Here is a 19,668-nt window from a genome sequence, read left to right on the forward strand (position 1 = left end):
GGGAGAGGCCACAGCAGTGAGAGGCCCGCGTACCGCAAAAAAAAAAAAAAAAGTGTGAAGATTCTCAAAAGTGAGCTGCCGGCCAAGAGCGGAGAGGGACAAGGAGCCCGGCGAAATTAGATTTGACGGTGAAGAAATTATTGGAACTTTCCGAGAAAAAGGTTATGAAGACTTACAGTAAAGACTAACCTAGTAGTTTAGATTTTGAGACAACAGAGCAAGTGAGTCCCCTTGTGTTTAGGAGGCAGGGCAACAGGCGTGTGACGATGTGAGCCACATGTATCTCCTGTGGAGCAGGTCCTCGATTCCTTGGTGAATAAATCAAAGGTTAATCACTTACTTCAGAATGCCACCGTTTCCCTCACCCGTGCACTTAGAACAGCCCCAGTAGCATGTTCTTTAGGTAAGGTGAGGAAATCAAAAAGGGACTGAAAATATTTTATCTTCAGCTCCTAAGAATCACTTCTGAAATCCTGGTCGATGATTGAAATGATCGCGCTATTGTTACGTACAACGTGCTTTTTGTTCTCTGGAAAGATTAATTTTTCCCACCCCCTTCTCTCTCTGTGTGTTGGCATGATAGGATTTTTCCCTCCTTTTTTTTTCTTTATTGCATAAACGTGACTATAAAAAGAAACAGGAAAATTACTCACAGTCCGACCAGCTTAACACTCTCCTGTTCTGTGTTCTCGCTTCCTTTCTCGTGTGTGTCCCTGTGATACGTAGTTGGATGCACCTGTGATCAACCACAGTATCATACAGTTTTTCATCTGGCATTGTGAAATGTGACACGTCACACGCGGTTTAAAAAAATTATCGTATTAGGTGGAGCTTGCTTTTATTTTAACTTCTTGCAGTTGGACCACCAGCCTCGGTAGGAGTAAGCCGTGCTCTGGTGTGAGGAGGGGAAGAAGACGAAAAATTCAGGGCGCCAGCTGAGCCGGGCCCTGTCCATGGACCCAGGCTTCCCGCCACCCCTGCTGTCGCCCTGCCCCGCTGTCCTGTGCGAGGGAGCGTGCCCAGGATGGATGGTTCCGTGGTGAGGCTTCTGAACTCAGTACCTGAAGGAGACGGAGAAGAGGAGCCCTTCTGGTGGATGACATCATAAGCTGGGGGACCGCCCCCCTGCCAGTGACCGTGCCGGGGTGTCTGAGCACAGGTGGGGGAGCGACACCCACCTTGGTTTGGTCTGATGGTGAATTTTAGCAACCTTCTCAACTTAACCTCGGCTCCTTACAGTTTCTGAAAAGATGTGTCCAGAGATGGGAAGAGGCTTTCAGAAGATCAGGGGGCAAATTATACTGATCTTCTGGGGATGAAGTGGCGAGAACAGAAGAAGGAGCGGATGTGGTAAAAGTATAGCTGGACTGTGTGCTTCATAATCTACAACTGGATGCATTTCATTAATGTACTTTGGTTTGATGTAAGCAAATTCCTAGTGGTTTAGATAAGGCATAAGTAACACCAAGTGGCGAACAGACCAAGATTTGTTGGCAAAAGGAAGGACCGAAGCTGTAGCTGGGAACGGTGCCCGGGTTGGTCTACGGTCCTCTGTCACCCTTCCCAAACCAACAAATAGCTGAAAAGGAGCCTTACTTTTAGTGGCGTTATTAGGAATGGAAAACGCCTCTATGACAGTCAGCCCTGGACTCTCAGTTTTGCCTGTTCTGACTATAATTATGTTGAAACTTTAGTTACCCTCCAGTTTTCATTATGGTCCTTGCCAAGATTACTTCACTCCAGAGGGCTGGTGTTACTAGAATGTTCTATTGCTTAGTGGTTTTCATCTTCACTTTATAAGAATAATTACATGCATCTTTTCTTCATCACTGTTTAGCGTGATGGCAGGTGAGGCATCTGGACACCTACATGCATTACATGTATATTCTCATGCTCTTAGCTTTCTGGTAACTTAATTTGGAAAAGTTAACTTAAAAACCATAGCTTTCCAGTATATGAATATGACAGTTTAGCCTTTATTATGTCAAAGTTTTCAAAGCACTCAGCCGTCAGACACTTAGCAGAGGACGCCACCCGCCTCCACTTCATCCCCTCGGATTCTGGGATGCTGGGAGATGCAGCTGCTCATGTCTCAGTAGCTGTCTTGGCAGTGGGCTCAGAGCTGTTTCGCCACAGTGGTTTCTGCTTCTGCCTCAGAAGATGGAGGCCTCTTCCAGCCTGTGGGCGCGTCCCTGCTCCCATCCCTCCCTACACAGCAGAGGCCTCCAGCCCACGGTGCAAATGTATAAGTTACTGCATTCGGCTATGATTCATCAGATGTCTTTTGAGTTTGTAAAACAGGTCCAGATTTTTCATTTCATACTTTAACCTCCAAGGGGGGTTTATTTTTAGAGCATTTAGGAGATCCATGTCTGGGTTTTCACCCCTAGAATTTTTTTTTACATCGTCTAGAGTAAATAGTATAAGTGAAAATTAAAAATGTGGTATAGATGAAGACTAAAAAATAACGATGGTGGTACAAGGGAAAATACAAATAGTTCCGTACCTTACATTTCCCATTATAAGTATTCTAAATCCTGAATCATTTCCATGTTATATAAATCCGTTTGGCATTGAAAACCGTACCGTAGGTGAACGTACTGGGCCCTTATCCTGTTGGTTCTTGTTTCTCTATGAATATAACTGCACACAGCATTCACGCTTAGGTTAAAAATAATAGGTCATTGAATCAGATCAGTGTCTCCTTAGGATTATTTGGGTCTTCTGATTTCTTCATCGAATTTGTGCCCAGTCAAAATATGTTAACGATAAATTTTTTTTGAGTGTTTGTTTAGGAATTCACAACAATCCTGTATTTTGTTTAGTTGCCAGGACTCTCAGTTCAGATGTGTTCTGTTGCAAGTTACAGAAAACCCAGTTCAGGGTGACTTATGAAGGGTGACTGTTGGCTTGTGTAATTGGGAGGCCAGGGGTAGGGCCAGCCTCAGGGTGACTGGCGCACAGCTCCACAGCCCGCTGAGAGCTCGGTTTCCTTCTTTCTGCCCTGCATCCTCACCTTCCTCTTGTGATGGTGGTTGCCAGCCATTGCCAGACTTAGCACGATCGCTCACCTGTGTCCAGTACGCTTTAGAAACTCGCCCAGGAAACCTCTCCTTGTGTCTCATTGAGCTTGACTGGGGGGCTCGTGCCATGCCTTGAGCCAGCAGCCATGGCTGGGGAGGGGGTTATGCTGAGTAGCTCAGCTTGAAGTCAGCTCCCCGCCGAAGTACAGGTACAGAAACCCCAGTCAGAGCCGGGTAGTTACCGAGGGGAGGGGGGATGGAGGGAGGCAGCAGCCGCCCTGCTCGCCGTGCCCTGTAGTTGGAGTTGTTCGTACACGCGCTCGCTGGGTTTCATTGGTTTCTCCTTCTCTCTTCAGGGGCCGTGGCAGCAGCCAAGCGGACGGGCATTCCCACCCCTCGAGAACTCGCGGTAGCCGTCTCGAGAGAGAGGACGGCGCCACGCGGCCCCTCCAACTCCAGGAAAGCGGTATCCAGCCCCACGTCCTCCAGCGCGCCCACCCCCACCAAGCACGTGCGGGCCACTCCCACGAGACCCAGGCCGGAGCTCGAAGACGCGGAGAAGGCCGCGCTCGAGTCCCAGGTCCGGGAGCTCTTGGCAGAAGCCAAAGAGAAAGATGGTGAGATTAACAGGCTCCGAAGTGAACTCAAGAAATGGATGGAGAAGTGGACCCAGAGCACCGAAGGGGCCGACGCTTTGGACCCCGGTGTGGACGGAGCGTCAGTCTTGCCGGGTGACTCGGAGCCCTTGATCAGAGCCCTCGAGGAGAAGAACAAGAACTTCCAGCAAGAGCTCGCTGAGCTTGAGGATGAAAACCGGGCCTTGAAGGAGAAACTGACTTATTTTGAGCATTCCCCCAATTCAGAGGGGGGAGCGAGCCACGCGGGGGACAGCAGCTGCCGGACGTCGGTAACTCAGGAGTCCAGCCTCGGGAGCCCGACGGGACACGAGTTGTCGGGCGAAATCGACGCGTATAAAAAAAGCCCACACGAAGGTGTGTTGCGGACGTCGGGCTCTTCGAGCAGCGATGTCACCAAGGCTTCCTTGTCCCCGGACGCCTCCGACTTTGAGCACATCCCGGCAGACGCCCCCCCGGGGCCCCTGTCCCCCGCCGGGAGCCTCGTCAAGAGCTCCAAGCGCTCGGCGGCCGGCAGCTCCCCGCACACCGCGAGCGAGCCGTCCCTGGCGTCCCTGACGGAGAAGATCCACAGGATGGAAGAAAACCACCACAGCACCGCCGAGGAGCTGCAGGCCACGTTGCAGGAGCTGTCGGACCAGCAGCAGATGGTGCAGGAATTGACGGCTGAGAACGAGAAGCTGACGGACGAGAAGACGCTTCTGGAAGCGTCCTTTCGTCAGCATCGGGAGAGGGCGGAGCAGCTGAGTCAGGAGAACGAGAAGCTGATGACCCTCCTGCAGGAGCGAGTCAAGAGCGAGGAGCTCAGCGCCCAGGAAGGAAAAATCCTGGAGCTGGAGCAGAAATGCACAGAGACCCTGGAGCAGGGCCGCTTCGAGCGAGAGAAGCTGCTCAACATCCAGCAGCAGCTGACCTGCCGTCTGAGGAAGGTCGAGGAGGAGCACCGGGGGGCTCTGGAAATGGTCCGACACCTGAAGGAGGAGAACGGGAAGCTGACCACCTTCCTGGAGCTGGAGCGGCGTGACAGCGGGGCGATGGCCAAGACCCTGGAGGAGTGCCGGGTTACCTTGGAAGGGCTCAAGGTGGAGAACGGGTCTCTGAAGGCTCACCTGGAGAACGAGAAGCCGAAAGCTGTAGAGACCAGCCCCCCGGGGCACACGGCCGAGGGCCGTGACGTTCAGGAGATGTTGACAGTGGCCCGAGCCGAGAAGGGCCAGCTGGAACAGTCCTGCGCGGAGCTCAGACAGGAATTGCTGAAGGCACACGGTGAGGTTAAGCGTGTCTCAAGCCTGCTGTCCAAGGTAAGGGGCGTTCTCTCTGCCAGTGCGTGCTCGTCCTGTCCGCACAGCCCTCCTCGGCCTTTAGAGGCACACGGCACAGAGAATCAGGCGCTCGATTTCATTCCCAATCCAGCGTTCTAGCCTGAAGATCTGTCAGAGTCCAGACAGACTGGGGATGCAGAAATGAGACACCCCAGTTTCTGGCTACCCCAGTTCAGTGTGTAGTGGGGATATGGTGAGTCTGATGCAGGGAGATAAAGAACATCGCAGAGGACAGCCCGGAGTCCAGTGCCCAGAGGAACACCTAGAATAACGTGGATAAAGGAGATAGTAGTGCCAGAGGACTTGCTGGAGGAGGTGGCAGTAAGCTGAGTCTTGAAGGAATGAGTGAGAGGCATCCAGGTCTCTCGGATACCATGCTTTGGGCACCTAGGAACAGAAAATTAAAACCACCCCAAGTTTCCCCACCAAGTAATCCTATAACCACTCTTTTGGTGTTTTCTTCCAGATGTGTGTGTGTGGGGTGTGTGTGTGTGTGTGTGTGTGTGTGTGTGTGTGTGTGTGTGTGTGTGTCTCCCACAAGTTAAAACAAATTTTTTTTAGACTCATCCTGTGTATATTAAGTTTTTAAAAATCTGATGTTTGGGCTTCCCGTGTGTGTGTGTGTGTGTGTGTGTGTGTGTGTGTGTCTCCCACAAGTTAAAACAAATTTTTTTTAGACTCATCCTGTGTATATTAAGTTTTTAAAAATCTGATGTTTGGGCTTCCCTGGTGGCGCAGTGGTTGAGAGTCCGCCTGCTAATGCGGGGGACGCGGGTTCGTGCCCCAGTCCGGGAGGATCCCACATGCCGCGGAGCGGCTGGGCCCTTGAGCCATGGCCGCTGGGCCTGCGCGTCCGGAGCCTGTGCTCCGCAGCGGGAGAGACCACAGCAGTGAGAGGCCCGCGTACCGCAAAAAAAAAAAAAAAAAAATCTGATGTTTCCTGAGCATGTTCTCATCATTAACTATTCTTTGAAACATGATGTTGAAGGCCAGGTAGTACTCTGTTCTATAAATGTTTCCTAAATACTTTGCTAATCACCTGTTGTTGAACGTTTGTGTTCTTTTCCAGTCTTTCAGTAGTGTAAATCATTTTTTATCTCTCTGTCTTAGGAAAAATTCCTACTCGTTGACTTACTGTGTCAGAGTATGACACAGTTTTAAGGACTTTGAATGCATTTGGCCAGATTGGCCGCCAGGAGAGTGGCACAGGTGTGCTCCCACCAGCAGAGGCATTCCTAGCCAGCACTTGGTATCAGGTTGTTGGGTCATTCAGGTCTGGTTTTCGTTTCTTCTTCTACCTTTCCCCTTTTTATTTGGAAAGATCTTCCCCAACCCAGGATCGAATAAAATGATCACCACCTTCATTTTTAAAAATAATCCTTTAATAAGTCTGGACCTTTGTTCTGTGGTGAAGATTGCTGGTGATTGTGTGATGTTCTTTTTTTTTTTTTTTCTTTTTTTAAATAAATTTATTTTTTCATTTTTGGCTGCATTGGGTCTTCGTTGCTGTGCGCGGGGTTTCTCTAGTTGCGGCGAGTGGGGGCTCCTCTTTGTTGCTGCGCACAGGCCTCTCATCGCAGTGGCCTCTCCTGTTGCGGAGCACGGGCTCTAGGCACACGGGCTTCAGCAGTTGTGGCACGCAGGCTCAGTAGTTGTGGCTCGCAGGCTCTAGAGCGCAGGCTCAGTAGTTGTGGCGCACGGGCTCAGTTGCTCCGCGGCATGTGGGATCTTCCCGGGTTCCAGGGCTGGAACCCGTGTCCCCTGCATTGGCAGGCGGATTCTCAACCACTGTGCCACCGGGGAAGCCCGATTGTGTGATATTCTGCCCACCCACAGAGCAGTGCTGGAAAAGTGTAGACAGGTGGCTTCCAATTTCCTGTTTCCTCTAAGCACTGGGTCTGTGATTTAGGGGTCCCTTGGTGAGAGAGGCTGAAAACATCTTCCCACCTTATTTCAGAGGCTGTCACTCTTTTAAGAAACAAATTTGCCCTGAACCCCCCAGGGGGATTTCTCTTTCCTGCTTCATCTGCCTTAAGAATTGTCACTGATTGACAGTTGAACCTGATTCTGGCATTGGGCCGATCTGAGTGGTGGGCAGTGTTAGAAGTTTTTATCATTGTGTTCTGAATTCACAGCATTTTACTGAAAGTGTGGAAGTGGTGCCCTTGGCAGGTACTAGCCAGGTGCCCATGTGAACTGTTGGTTGGTAATTTGTAGCTTTACACTGAGATTTCGTGTCTGGAATAATCCCCCCTCCGTTACTCTGTTGCAGAATGTTTGATCTCCCGGGCAACTTTCTTGAAGTCCTCCCTCAGTCCTTCATCTGTCTCTTTGTTATTTCCATTGGCATTACATTAAATATGTGTGTCAGCGAGAAATAATTTGGCATCTTAAGACAATAGCTTATTTTTCTGATCAAAAAGTTGTATATTCATCACAGAAGGTTTAGAAAATACAGAAAAGTTTTAAGGAGAAAATAAATATTACCTTTAATCTCACTACTTGGAGGAAAAAAATGCCACTAACATTTTACTCTGTCTTTTCAGACGTTTTCCTAGGTTAAGCACATTTTGACATGCATACAAACTTGAACTGGCATAATTACAATATTTAATCTTCCTATTCAGGAGAATAGAGTATGTCACTCCACATTCCATGAACACAAAGACCCAGTTGGATTAGTTTATCAATTCTCCTATTAATCTGTTTCTGATTAATTTGTTTCTTTTTTTTTTTCTTTTTTTTTTTTTGCGGTACGCGGGCCTCTCACTGTCGTGGCCTCTCCCGTCGCGGAGCACAGGCTCCGGACGCGCAGGCTCAGCGGCCATGGCTCACGGGCCCAGCCGCTCCGCGGCATGTGGGACCCTCCCGGACCGGGGCACAAACCCGCGTCCCCTGCATCGGCAGGTGGACTCTCAACCGCTGCGCCACCAGGGAAGCCCTGATTAATTTTTTCTACTTTTATCTTTATCAGTTCTTTCATCCTGCCTTTTGTATATTTCTTTGGTTTCTTCCTAGTTTCTTGAATAGAATTCTTTGTTCATTTAAGTTTATCCTTTCTTGGTTGATAGTATAAGTATTTAAAGCTATGAATTTGCCCCTTCTTATAGCTTTGGCTGAATGAAGACAGTAAAGTCTAGAATTTTCTAGGATAAATGGAGTCTAATTTGGAGAGAAAGAAAAAGCATTTTTTAACATATATGCTTTAAATCAAGCTGTTTATTATATTATTTGTATATTCCATATCTTTATTAATTGCTTGCTGATTAGAATGATCAAATACTTGACAGTAGGATGAAAAAGGTCCTAGCTAGTATTTTGATATGAGTTGGGGGTAAAAGGTGTGAGGCATGATGTCACAGATCGAGATCTTAGGTCTGTGATTTTGTGCTTGTACACAGAGAAGTTGTAACTTCGAATCTTCATGCCCTTTTCTTTTACGTAGGAAAGTGAAACCCAGATCTCCTAGCCTGACTAATAGCTTATTGTAGCCCCACGGAAGCATATCAAATGACCCACCAGCAACCGTGAATTTAGATGGTATGACGTAGGGACTCTTGCCCAAAGGAAACCAGAGCACGTTTAGCACAAAACTCTAATGAGGATATAAATGCTGGACCAGCTGGAATGCTTGGGTCCTCCTGACTCAGCTGATGGTTAATTTGGTGACCATGGGCCCCTTCCAAGTGTACAGTAGAAGCGTGACGGTAGAGGGATCCTGGCCTTGTTCCTGATTTAAAGGGAGTGCTTTCAGCATTTCATCGTGAAGGATGTCCATGGTAGGCATTGGCTATATACCTTTTATTGAGTTATGCAAGTATTTTGCGAAGAATCAGTGTTTTAACTTCATTGCTTCTTTTTGAAAAAGGGATGGGGATTGAATTTTTCTATATCTACTGTAGATCTTAGACATCTGTAAGATCTATGCAGTAGATCTTGTACATATTCTAAAATCTTATAGTTTTTATATAATCATAATGAGTTTTCTCCTTTAATGTGTGAATGAGGTAGATTAGGGTAACAGACTTTCTAAGGCAGTCTGGTGTTAAGCCACTTTTGCATTCCTGGGTAAATTCTAAGTCTCCAGTTCTCAACTGCTTCACTGGACGCTTTGCATAGAACTTTCAAACGTAACCTCCTTAAGCAGATGCCAGGGTGGCTGTCCTCTTTGTCACCAAGCAGACTGCCTGGTGCTGAACAGCTCTTGCCCTTGAGCCCTGCATCCGTCCACCCTAATTCTTGGCAGAAGGTGAATATTATGAGAAAAGAACAAAATAACCTATTTACAGAGAGGAAAGGCAATGCCAAACCATTCTGTGACCTTTTAGATTTAGTAAATCTATAGAAGTCTTCAGTTTAGATACGTTACTTAAGTGACTCAGATACTGTTAGAAGAGCCTCGGAAAGGCCTTAAAAGGTACTTTTTTTTTTGGTACGGGGCGAGGGGGTGGGGTGCGTGTGTGTCAGTTCCTCATACAGTGAGTGGACAGTTGGTGGGTGTGTTTCTTAATGGTGTGAATGTTTTGTAGGCTTTCTCTCTTCCTCTCATTTCTTTGTCTTCAGCTAATGTCTTCATTCTTTGAGCTTCTGTGACACCCATTATATAACTTTGCTGGCAGCTTTCTGTGTGAGTGTGTAACCTACCTCTGCACAGCTTTGAGGGAGGGGCTGATTTCCACAGAATCCTGAGGTCTCGGCCTCCCGCGATCGCACACGTGCCTGCCCCAGCCAGCCAGGGGCGTGGAGTTGGACCACATCATTGTTTCCAGACTATAATGCAACCCAGGTTTACATTTTCTTGACTTTCAAGTTTTCATTCATTTGGGATCTTGATGTCAAGCTAGAGAATTTATAAGGCTTGGAACCTAGATGTTTTCAGAGAAAACACTGATGTTTTTCCCCTCCTGAGGGTAAAAGCTTATAGGTGGTATCCTTAGAAATTCAGTTCTTTCTGCAAAAACTCAGGTGCTTTTTCCCAAGGAGTAAGGGGATCGTAAAGAAACACTTGCTGTGAGTGGTCGGGGAAAACTAGAGGTGACGTGATCATCGTGCGACCAGCGTTGGTCACCAAGGCAGAATAATTAGGGTAGCCACTGGCCACAGACGGCAAAAGCAGAATTCGAGAGGACGGCGTGGCCAAGTGGATGATCCCGTCTCCGTGACTGAGAATAGGACCCTGCCAGGACCGGAGGGACCTGGACCCTGGCTTAAATGGCAGGTGGTCCGTGAGGATACCCAGGTGACGCTTTGGACCGTGAGAAACAGAGCCCTGGTGTCGGTGCCCGAGCCGGCAGACGCGCACTCTACTCCGTAACCCAGAGCCTGGGGTCGAGGCAGGGTAACGTCACGGCTCCAGGCTGGCGGCTCCGTGACCCTCTCAGCCCTCCTGCCTGGGGTGCAGGTGAGCGCGACCTCTTCAGCGTCTGGTCCCCACGGTCCCTGCGGGCAGGAGGCTCTCAGTCCCATGGGAAGAACTTTCCCTGGAAGCCCCTCAGCAGCCCTCCCTTTATACCTGGTCAGAACTGCATCACACACCCTCCCTTGGTCACCTTCCCTGAAAGCACAGGATCACAGCCTGATTCCTGAATAAATGGGCGTTCTAAGTAAGAAAAGAAGGGGGAGTGGCCCCTGGGTAGGTGAGCTGTTGCCACAGCCGGCAGGACTCCGCGTGGTCACTTCCCCACCTGTCTGCTTGTCTGCTTTCCCCTCCAGCCTGGGCCCCTTCACTGCCCTCCCTCCACCCCTATCCCCGCCGGGTGCCGGGGCGCAGTTCTCGCCCTCAGGTGTGGCTGCCCCCTTCCTCCCCCTGCAGGTCCTGTCTTAAGCTTTAGGTCCCAACTGCAGCGTCCCTTCTTTAGGGAGACCCTCAGCTCTGGGGGGCTGTGGGCTTGTGGACCCAGGTGGCCATGTCCCGGATGAGCTGGGGCCTCTTGCCCGCCCCGGGCACCTCGGAGGTGCTGAGTTGGGCCTGAGCGCCATTCTCTTCTTTAACTTGACCGCAGGGCTGGTCTCTGAAGCCTCTGGCCACCCCAGCGCTTGCCTCCCCGGTGAGATCTTGGGAAACACCTCGGGGAGCATCACAGCCCTGGCTTCTGAAGGTCTCCTCGAGGGTTCCCCGGTGAAATGCAGATTTGTACCCTCTTCCTTGAGTTTTCCATCGCCATTTTTCTTCTTCCAGAACAAAAGTGCAGACTGAGTTAGCCTATCTGTTCCCTCTCCCGTGGCGGAGTAGCACTGTAAAACAATGGTGCAAACGTAGGCCAGAGTGAGTGAGACCCGGCTCTCCATCAGCGGCGTCTGCTCAGAACAGGGCCAAGAGTCAGCAGAAGGAGGTTTGGAATAACCAAGTTCCATGTGAAACAAACACAAGAAGACAACCCACACTCATGGTGCAGTTACTCAAGCCGTCGTGCTATGTGCAGTCGTGACCTGTGACCTCTTCCGTGTATTAAGCACCCGGGGAATGCTTGTTGAGTGAGTCGGGAAACGAATGAAGGAATGAATGTCAGAGAAACTTGCAACAGAATTAGGAGAGCGAGGCTGCTCGAATTTTATATCAGTATGTTAAATAATAAAAGTTTATCATATTTTAATAACAGCTTCCGTTTTAGTAGGCACTCTTAGGGCCTTTAGGTCATTTAATCTCACTTAATCGTCGTAGTTTTAGGCTGTAGGTCCTGTCATTATCTATTTTTTTTTCCGTTGAGGAAACTGAGGCAGAGAATGATTAAGTTACGAGGCTTCATTAATTAGCTGATGAAGGCCGGGGTTCAAAGTTGGGTCTGACCCCCGAACTCTTATTCTTAATCCCTGACTTATACTGCTTCCTGGTTATGTGACAGTAAAGAGGAGAGAGAAAGAACCATCGAAAGCAGAGCTTAAGGGCTCAAATACAGTGTAGTCTTATGGCCAGAGCCCTTTGGTTTGAAGAAGGCAACCGGCTGGGTCTCGATGAACTAGGAAGAATTTTCTTACGTGTAAACACGGTAGAGAAGTTCACAGCCAAAAGCTGAGTCATCAAGACACGTCCTCTTCTTTGATTTATAACCTGAATCTTGAGGGGAGTCGGGGTTTCCCAGGTGTGTTGGTGGGGCGGGGACAGCGGGAATGTTGCAGGAAGAGAAGAGCAAGTTCTCGGCCGCCGATCAAGGACGTGGTTTGCAGCTGCTGAGTGCGCGCGGAGGAGACCCAGGCGAGAGCTTTGAGCTGCACCCTCAAGCCAGTGGGAGCCTCTGAAGAGTTTGTTACTAATGCCAGCTTTGGGGAGATACAGTTCACATAAAGTGTACAAGTCTGTGGGTTTTAGTATATTCTCAGAGTTGTGCAGCCGTCACCACGGTCACTTGTAGAGCGTGTCGATCACCTTGTACCCGGGAGCGGTCACTTCCTCAGTATCCCCTCCCCCCAGCCCCTGGCAACCGCGGCTGCTCTATTTTCTGTCCCTGTAGATTTGTCTGACCTGGACGTTTCATCTAAATGGAGTCGCAGCGTGTGGCCTTTTGCGTCTGGCTTCTTTCCCTTGACACACAGTGTTTTCGAGGTTCATCCGCACCGTACCGCGAGCCAGAACCTCATTCCTGCGTAGAGCTGAGCGATAGTCCGTTGTCCGGACGGACCACGTTTTGTCTATCCCTTCGTCAGCTGATGGACAGGCGGGTCGTTTGGGGGTGTGCAGGAGAGAGGAGGGGTTCAGTTCATTGCAGATCTCTGGCTGTGTCACTGACAGCGTGGTTGTGCTGCTTACCGTACGGTGGGGTGTCACGGACCACGGAGCAGGTTTGAGGAGGGACGGCTGTCGGACGTGGGAGTAGTGGAGCCAGAAGGGACGTCCAGGCCGGCAAAGCCCGGCCGCTCTCGGAACCCGCCGACCCAGCCCCGGGCGGACGCTGAGGCCGGACGGAGATGCCTCCGAGTCCAGGAGGCCCCTCTGTTCTCGTGCCCGCGGGCCCCTTGCCCCTCCGGTATCGGAGACACAGGAAGAATACGAGTCGGAGAACACCCTGCATTTACCTTTGCTGGGGTTCGCAAAGCGTCTCAGCGGCGTCGGGGGGGACACGTCCTTGCAGGTGGGGCGGGTAGGACTCTAAACTTGCCGTCGCCACCCTCTGCCCGTGTAGGCGACCCTCGCCCGCCGTGGTCAGATCACCTGGTGGTGAAACCATGCCAACCACTTGTCCGCTCCCCTGGGAGAGAATCGGGGGGGGGTGGTGCCCCCCCGGGCCAGCCCAGGAATGCTCTGTAACATCTGGGGGGGACGGGGGCGCCCCCGGGGCCCCCGGGACCGAAGCCCTCCTTCCCCGAGCGCCCCGCCGGAGCCCCTCCCGAACCTGCCCTCTGTGGGGAGAGCCAGCGCCTGCCGGGGTGAGCGTCCCCGTGGCTAGTCCACTGGCGGTGAGGGCGTGGAGAAGGGCCCGGCCCGTGGCCCGTGCTTCAGCGGGGGGCCGCCCTGGAGGGCGTCCCGGGGCAGAGCCGCCCTGGAGGAGCCGGGCCCGTGCTGTGACCGCTCCGCCGCTGCCCCCCGCTGCGGCCCGCCCCTGCAGGTGTGGGTCTCCGCGGTGCTCCCGGGTGGGTTCCTCTGCACAGCCCAGAGATCTCAGGGGCTGTTTCCCTGGGCGCAGGCCGCTGACAATAGCGGGTCCTCAGTTTCAGTGTCTGACAGGCCAGAGGGGAGGTGGTGAGCCTTGCTGAGGTCCCAGCGCCCTCCGTCCGGCTCAGGCTGAGCCCCGCAAGACAGTGCCTCCCGAGTGGCCTCTGCTGCCACCTGCCTTTGGTGGTTGTCAGAGCATCGGGGACGGCTTTAAGCGCCCCCTTTCCCGGGCTCCCGGGGAATTCGTTTGCCATATTTGTGATGCAGTTCTGCGCGGCCCATTTCTAGAGTAAGTCGGCTTCTGAAGAGGAGAGGTGCTCGGAACACGTGAGTGATTTCTCACTTTAAAGGGAAGCGTTGGGAAGGAACCTCGTCACCGGGGGTGTGAGCGCCGAGGGCGGTTCTCGGACTAGAGAAGCTGGGCTCGGGGGCTGCCTGGGTGCGGGGACGGCTGGAAGCCGACCATCGTCAGGGGCAGCTGCTGCTCTGAGCCGCTGAACAGACTGTTCTTTTCAAATGATTTAATTTTTCTCTCCACTAGTTACTCTGTGAGAGGAATATAACAGTACCTCCCTGTTACCACCCAGCCCCTGCGGGAAGAGTTGTGAAGCTACTTAGGGTTTTTCTTCTGCTTTTAAATAAAAGAGCTTTCCAGAACACATGGCTAAACTTGAGAGAATTATCCCAAAATAGAGAAGGAAGAGCGATGTGTGTAATTTGGAAGAGTGCACTCACCGGCTTATGGGTTGGCTGGCCTCAGCCGTGCTCGGCACACGTCACAGGGGCCTGAGCTCACGCTGGGTGTGTGTGTGCTCGTGACCCCAACACGGGGGACGTAACGGGAGGCCAGAGCCGCTGAGAGGCCGGCAGCCTCTGCTGCACGCAGAGACCCTCCTCAGGGCCTCAGCCCTGCCTCACCTGCTCACACCCTCCCGTTTTAGTCCCAGCCAAGTGTGTTGATGGGCGTGTTTCTAGACCCCAGGGGAGCAGCCCTCAGCCTGAGGGTTCTGTGATGTGGAGCCCGGCCACTCTGCAGGGGAAAAGCCAGGTCTGACTCGGGATGCAGGACTCACAGGTGCCCTCCGTGGCTGCTTTTTAAAGGCTGCCAGACGTCAGCCTTCTAGTAGCTGAGATGTAGTGGCTCTTTCTCCTTAAGAGTTGCTTTCCGTTTATTAAAGTAGCTATCGGAGAACATAAGACTTCTGGTCTTTTCCAAGTGTTGTAATTTTCTTGGACCTGTATTATCATTTACTGTGCATACACGACGACAGAGAGAAATAATAGTTTTCTTCGCATGCCTACCATGTGCCAGGCACTGTGATAAACTCGTGAAGTGCCCTGTTTCATTTGATTGTTCAGATGAGGAAACTGAGGCAGGGAGCTGGAAGGATACAGGGCTTGGTCAGGCGGAACTGGGATTTAAACTCTGCGGTCTGGCTCCGGGCCTGCAGCCTCTGCCCCTTGGAGTCACACAGCAGCCCTCAGGCTCCTGACCCCCCGGCAGCGATGGGCACGGCCCTCCAGAGCCACCCTTTCTCACGATCACTCTCCCCTTACCTTGCCCACACCGGCGCTCTCTCCTCTCTCTCTCTCCCTCTCTCTCTCTCTCTGCCTCTCTCTCCCTCCTCCTCCCTCTCTCTCTATCTCTCTCTCTCTCCCTCCCTCCCCCCATCTCTCTCTCTCTCTCTCTCTCTTTCTCTCTTTCTTTCTTTCTATTTTTTCTCCATTTTATTCTGAGCCATGTGGATTAAAGGCTCTTGGTGCTGCAGCCAGGCATCAGGGCTGTGCCTCTGAGGTGGGAGACCCAACGTCAGGACACTGGCCCACAAGGGACCTCCCAGGTCCACGTAATATCAAATGGCGAAATCTCCTCCCTTCTACCCTTCCTTCCTTATTTATCCTTTGTCACAACCTCCCAGTTGAAAACCAGTGCAATACTGCCCTCCAGTGTTTGTTTATTCATTCAACAGCTACTCATTAGATGCCTCCTATGGGTCTGACAGTGTCGGCACCAGGGCTACACCGGGGAAGACTGCAGACGGGCCCTGTCCCCACAGAGCTTACGGCCCCCACGTTGTGTACATTAAATGCAATTGGAAAAAAATTGTATCATATATGGAGACCCCCTCTCCCAAATCTAGTAAGAAATCTGTTAGGTATCAAGCTTGTGTTACCTACCAAATATATAGTTATTTAATAACAGAGAACTACAGAAACAGGGTATAGTTCATAATAATGAAATGATTAGTATATTCAGACAATAGAACACTATGCAGCATCTAAAGTAGTGACTTAGGGAATCCCCTGGCGGTCCAGTGGTTAGCACTTGGTGCTTTCATGGCCCAGGGGCCCAGGTTCAATCCCTGGTTGGGGAACTAAGATCCCACAAGCCTGGTGGCACGGCCAAAAAAAAAAAAAAGAATAAAGCTTTCCTTAAAAAAAAAAAGTACTGACCAGAGCAATGTGTATCATCATGAATACATCTCAAAAACATAGTTGAAAACAAGTTTCAGAAGTGTAATCAGCATAGCATATAACAGGATACAGTATAATATAGGACAAGAGCATCTTACCGTAGGATACAATGCAGTGTAATACAGTGCCCTGCCAAAGCTTCATACAGTGTAATATCATTTGTGTAAAAATTTAAAAACATCCAGAACAATACTGTGTATTATCACGGGCACGTCCACATATCGTAAACCTGAAAAACCATTCGAGGAAAAACCACATGCCAATTTTGGACACTCTCTGGTGTGGGAAGGAAGGTTGAGGCTTTAACAAACGTTAAAGATTTCGCAGACGTGGCAAAATTTAACCATTGGTTCATCTGTTTTGGTGCCTGGTTACCGTCACCTTTGGTGCTTTTCTGTAGATTGAGAACGTTCACTGATTAAACTTGAACAGGCGAAGTGGGCGTGTTGTGCGCTTCTCCGTGTCTGGTGTGTGCACATTTCTGGCATTGCTGTCACATGGATGATCCTCTAAAGAAACGCCGTAGCTACAGAGGTTCGGGGCGTGCGGGGTGTGTCAGCCTCCTGGGGCCCAGCAGGGGGCGCTGCGGCGTAGCGGACGCCAGGCGGCTGGCAGCACGCGGAAGGGGCGGGAAGGAAGGGTGTTGAATAGGCACGTGCAGCTTTCTGTAGGCTGCAGGAAGGGGCCCAGAACCCCCCCGTTCGGCCGCTTAACAGCCATCACGTTCCTCTGCACGTCTATTGCCTTGGCTGTCAACGAGGCTCAGGACGCAGAGACGCTGCCAGACACACACGTGCCCAGAGCTTCCTTTGCCGTTGCATCGATGGGCCTGACGCTGACGTGCGGGGAGCTTTTTCCTGTCCAGGTGACCAGGGAACCTTCCTCTCCTTCCAGGTGGAAAAGGATTATTCCTACTTGAAGGAGATATGCGATCATCAGGCAGAGCAGCTGATCAGCAGCCTGAAGCTGCAGGAGAAGGCGTCGGAGAGTGACGCGGAGATTAAAGACATGAAGGAGACCATATTCGAGCTGGAGGACCAGCTGGAGCAGCATCGAGCTGTCAAGTTACACAACAAGCAGCTCATCAGTGAGCTGGAAAGTAAGTGGAACCAAGCCCCGGGCGAGCGTGGGTCAGGAGGGAGGGGGCGGTGCTGGTGAGAGGTCTTCCTTTTGCGTGTGCTGTGGTCTCCCGGGAAGAATGGCAGTTAAAAGGGACAGAATCGAGCTTCCCTGGTGGCGCAGCGGTTGGGAGTCCGCCTGCCGATGCGGGGGACGCGGGTTCGTGCCCCGGTCCGGGAGGATCCCGCGTGCCGCGGAGCGGCTGGGCCCGTGAGCCACGGCCGCCGAGCCTGCGCGTGCGGAGCCTGTGCTCCGCAGCGGGAGAGGCCACGACAGTGAGAGGCCCGCGTACCGCAAAAAAAAAAATAAAAAGAGAGAGAGAGAGACAGAATCATCAGTCTCCTCGACTGAGCTGCAAAGCAGGTGATACAGAAGAAAGAGTGTTGATCGTGGCGGACAGTGTGTGGGCTTAGGAGCACCGCGTGTGAGCCGCTGCTGACCACACGGCAGGTGCCGACAGGTGTTGCCGTTGGGCTCTGATGGATAGAAAGGTAGGGGGCAGGGGGTCGGACTGCTTCGCACGGTGTGTGCTCTTGGCCTCAGGAGAAAACAATTCCAGCATGGGCCCCATGGATGGTTGGTATCAGGTGACTTACAGATATTACCCACTTCTTACTGAAGAGGCACCAGTATATGCCTTACTTGTGAACCGGTTGCCTGTTTTGAGTAGGGAGGGATGTTTCTCAGAGATTAGTTGAACATTGTCTGCCTTGTCCAAATAAGCCTTATCAAATGATCGCATCTAATGTGTTTTCCCTTCGTAACAAAAGAATTAGCGTGCAGAGCTTTTAGTGGCACCAGCCTTACTGACAATAGCACGGCTGGTTGCCTGAAAAGTCCCCCAACGGGTACAGCCCATCCTGATTATTTGAGGAACCCTTATTTTCGAATTCACCTGCTCGCCCAGACTGACTTGTAACCCCCAAAATCAGTACTCACAGCGCCCCCACTGCCGCTGGCGCCGTGCAGAGCAGTGGAAAGCTTGAGGCTCCCGATGTGCAAAACGTCTGGACCAGAGGCCCACGGGAACGTAACCCGTCTTTGCCGCGGGAGCTGATCCCGTGCGCCTGGGCGCCTGTACGTACCTGCCTCGACTGTGCGCCTGGGCGCCTGTACGTACCTGCCTCGACCGTGGCGCCTGGGCGACTGTACGTACCTGCCTCGACCGTGGCGCCTGGGCGCCTGTACGTACCTGCCTCGACCGTGGCGCCTGGGCGACTGTACGTACCTGCCTCGACCGTGGCGCCTGGGCGACTGTACGTACCTGCCTCGACCGTGGCGCCTGGGCGACTGTACGTACCTGCCTCGACCGTGGCGCCTGGGCGACTGTACGTACCTGCCTCGACCGTGGCGCCTGGGCGACTGTACGTACCTGCCTCGACCGTGGCGCCTGGGCGACTGTACGTACCTGCCTCGACCGTGGCGCCTGGGCGACTGTACGTACCTGCCTCGACCGTGGCGCCTGGGCGACTGTACGTACCTGCCTCGACCGTGGCGCCTGGGCGACTGTACGTACCTGCCTCGACCGTGGCGCCTGGGCGACTGTACGTACCTGCCTCGACCGTGGCGCCTGGGCGACTGTACGTACCTGCCTCGACCGTGGCGCCTGGCCGCGTAGTCTACGCCTTGGTCCGGTGGCCAGCGTCACGGCGACTTCGTGTGCAATGTGGGGGTGACGACAGGACACTCAGCATCACTGTCACCCAGGCTCTTCTCAGAGGTCACACCTGAGGGTACAGCAGAACACCTGACGCCGGACTGGACAAGTACAAGGCCAAACGGGAGGAGACCTGTTCTGTTTGTTTTTTGTTTGTTTTTGCTTCAGTGGTTCATTGTTGTCGAGAACTCGGTCATAGTTGCCCCCAAACCCCAAAAAGTCAGCACACACCAAGAAAGCAGCGTGTAATTACTGTCCAGAGCGCATGTCGGGCCCACTCCCTCTGGCCAGGTCGTAATGTGTCCAAGGCTGGAAAGAACAATGACAGAGCTGCATCTTTTGAGAAGCTGTTGACATCTGCGGGGGACGTTAGGGTGTTGATAGATGTCTTTTCACCAGGAGACGCGGGAACATGAAAATCCATCTCGAGATGAACCGCTCCTCCCCCTTAAGACCCTTCAGAGGAATGGACAGAAAGATAAAAAGAAGTTAAGGAGCGCTGTCTTTTTCTGCACCGTTGACCCCAAACACAAATCCTCAGGCCCCACACGTGAACCTGAACGGCTGGGGTAGAACCTGACCATGTGTGGGTTTTTTGGAGCTTTTCTGGTAATTCCGGTTCATATCCTTAATAGACAAGGACCGCTTTGGAGGGACCGTGAAGACCCACTATGTGTAACGGACGCGATCAGATTTAAACTGAACGACTCTTGACAGCAACCTGGAGAGAACTAGAGACAGAGAGGGACGGAGGATTTTTTTTTTTTTTAAGTTTCTAATTCAATTTTTTTTTTTTTTTTTTTTTTGGCGGTACGCGGGCCTCTCACTGTTGTGGCCTCTCCCGTTGCGG

General features: G+C 51.9%; 1 protein-coding gene across 1 annotated transcript in view; it reads left to right on the forward strand.

Moving 5' to 3' along the window:
* The window catches only part of SPECC1 (sperm antigen with calponin homology and coiled-coil domains 1), a 195,401-nt gene that overhangs the window by 85,204 nt on the left and 90,529 nt on the right, over window positions 1-19,668 (forward strand). Inside the window, 2 exon segments of the mRNA XM_028499976.2 lie at window positions 3,380-4,959; window positions 16,937-17,141. Coding sequence (XP_028355777.1) covers window positions 3,380-4,959; window positions 16,937-17,141 — 1,785 coding nt within the window.

This window comes from Physeter macrocephalus, chromosome 14 (genome assembly GCF_002837175.3).
Source record: "Physeter macrocephalus isolate SW-GA chromosome 14, ASM283717v5, whole genome shotgun sequence".
Classification (NCBI taxonomy): domain Eukaryota; kingdom Metazoa; phylum Chordata; class Mammalia; order Artiodactyla; family Physeteridae; genus Physeter; species Physeter macrocephalus.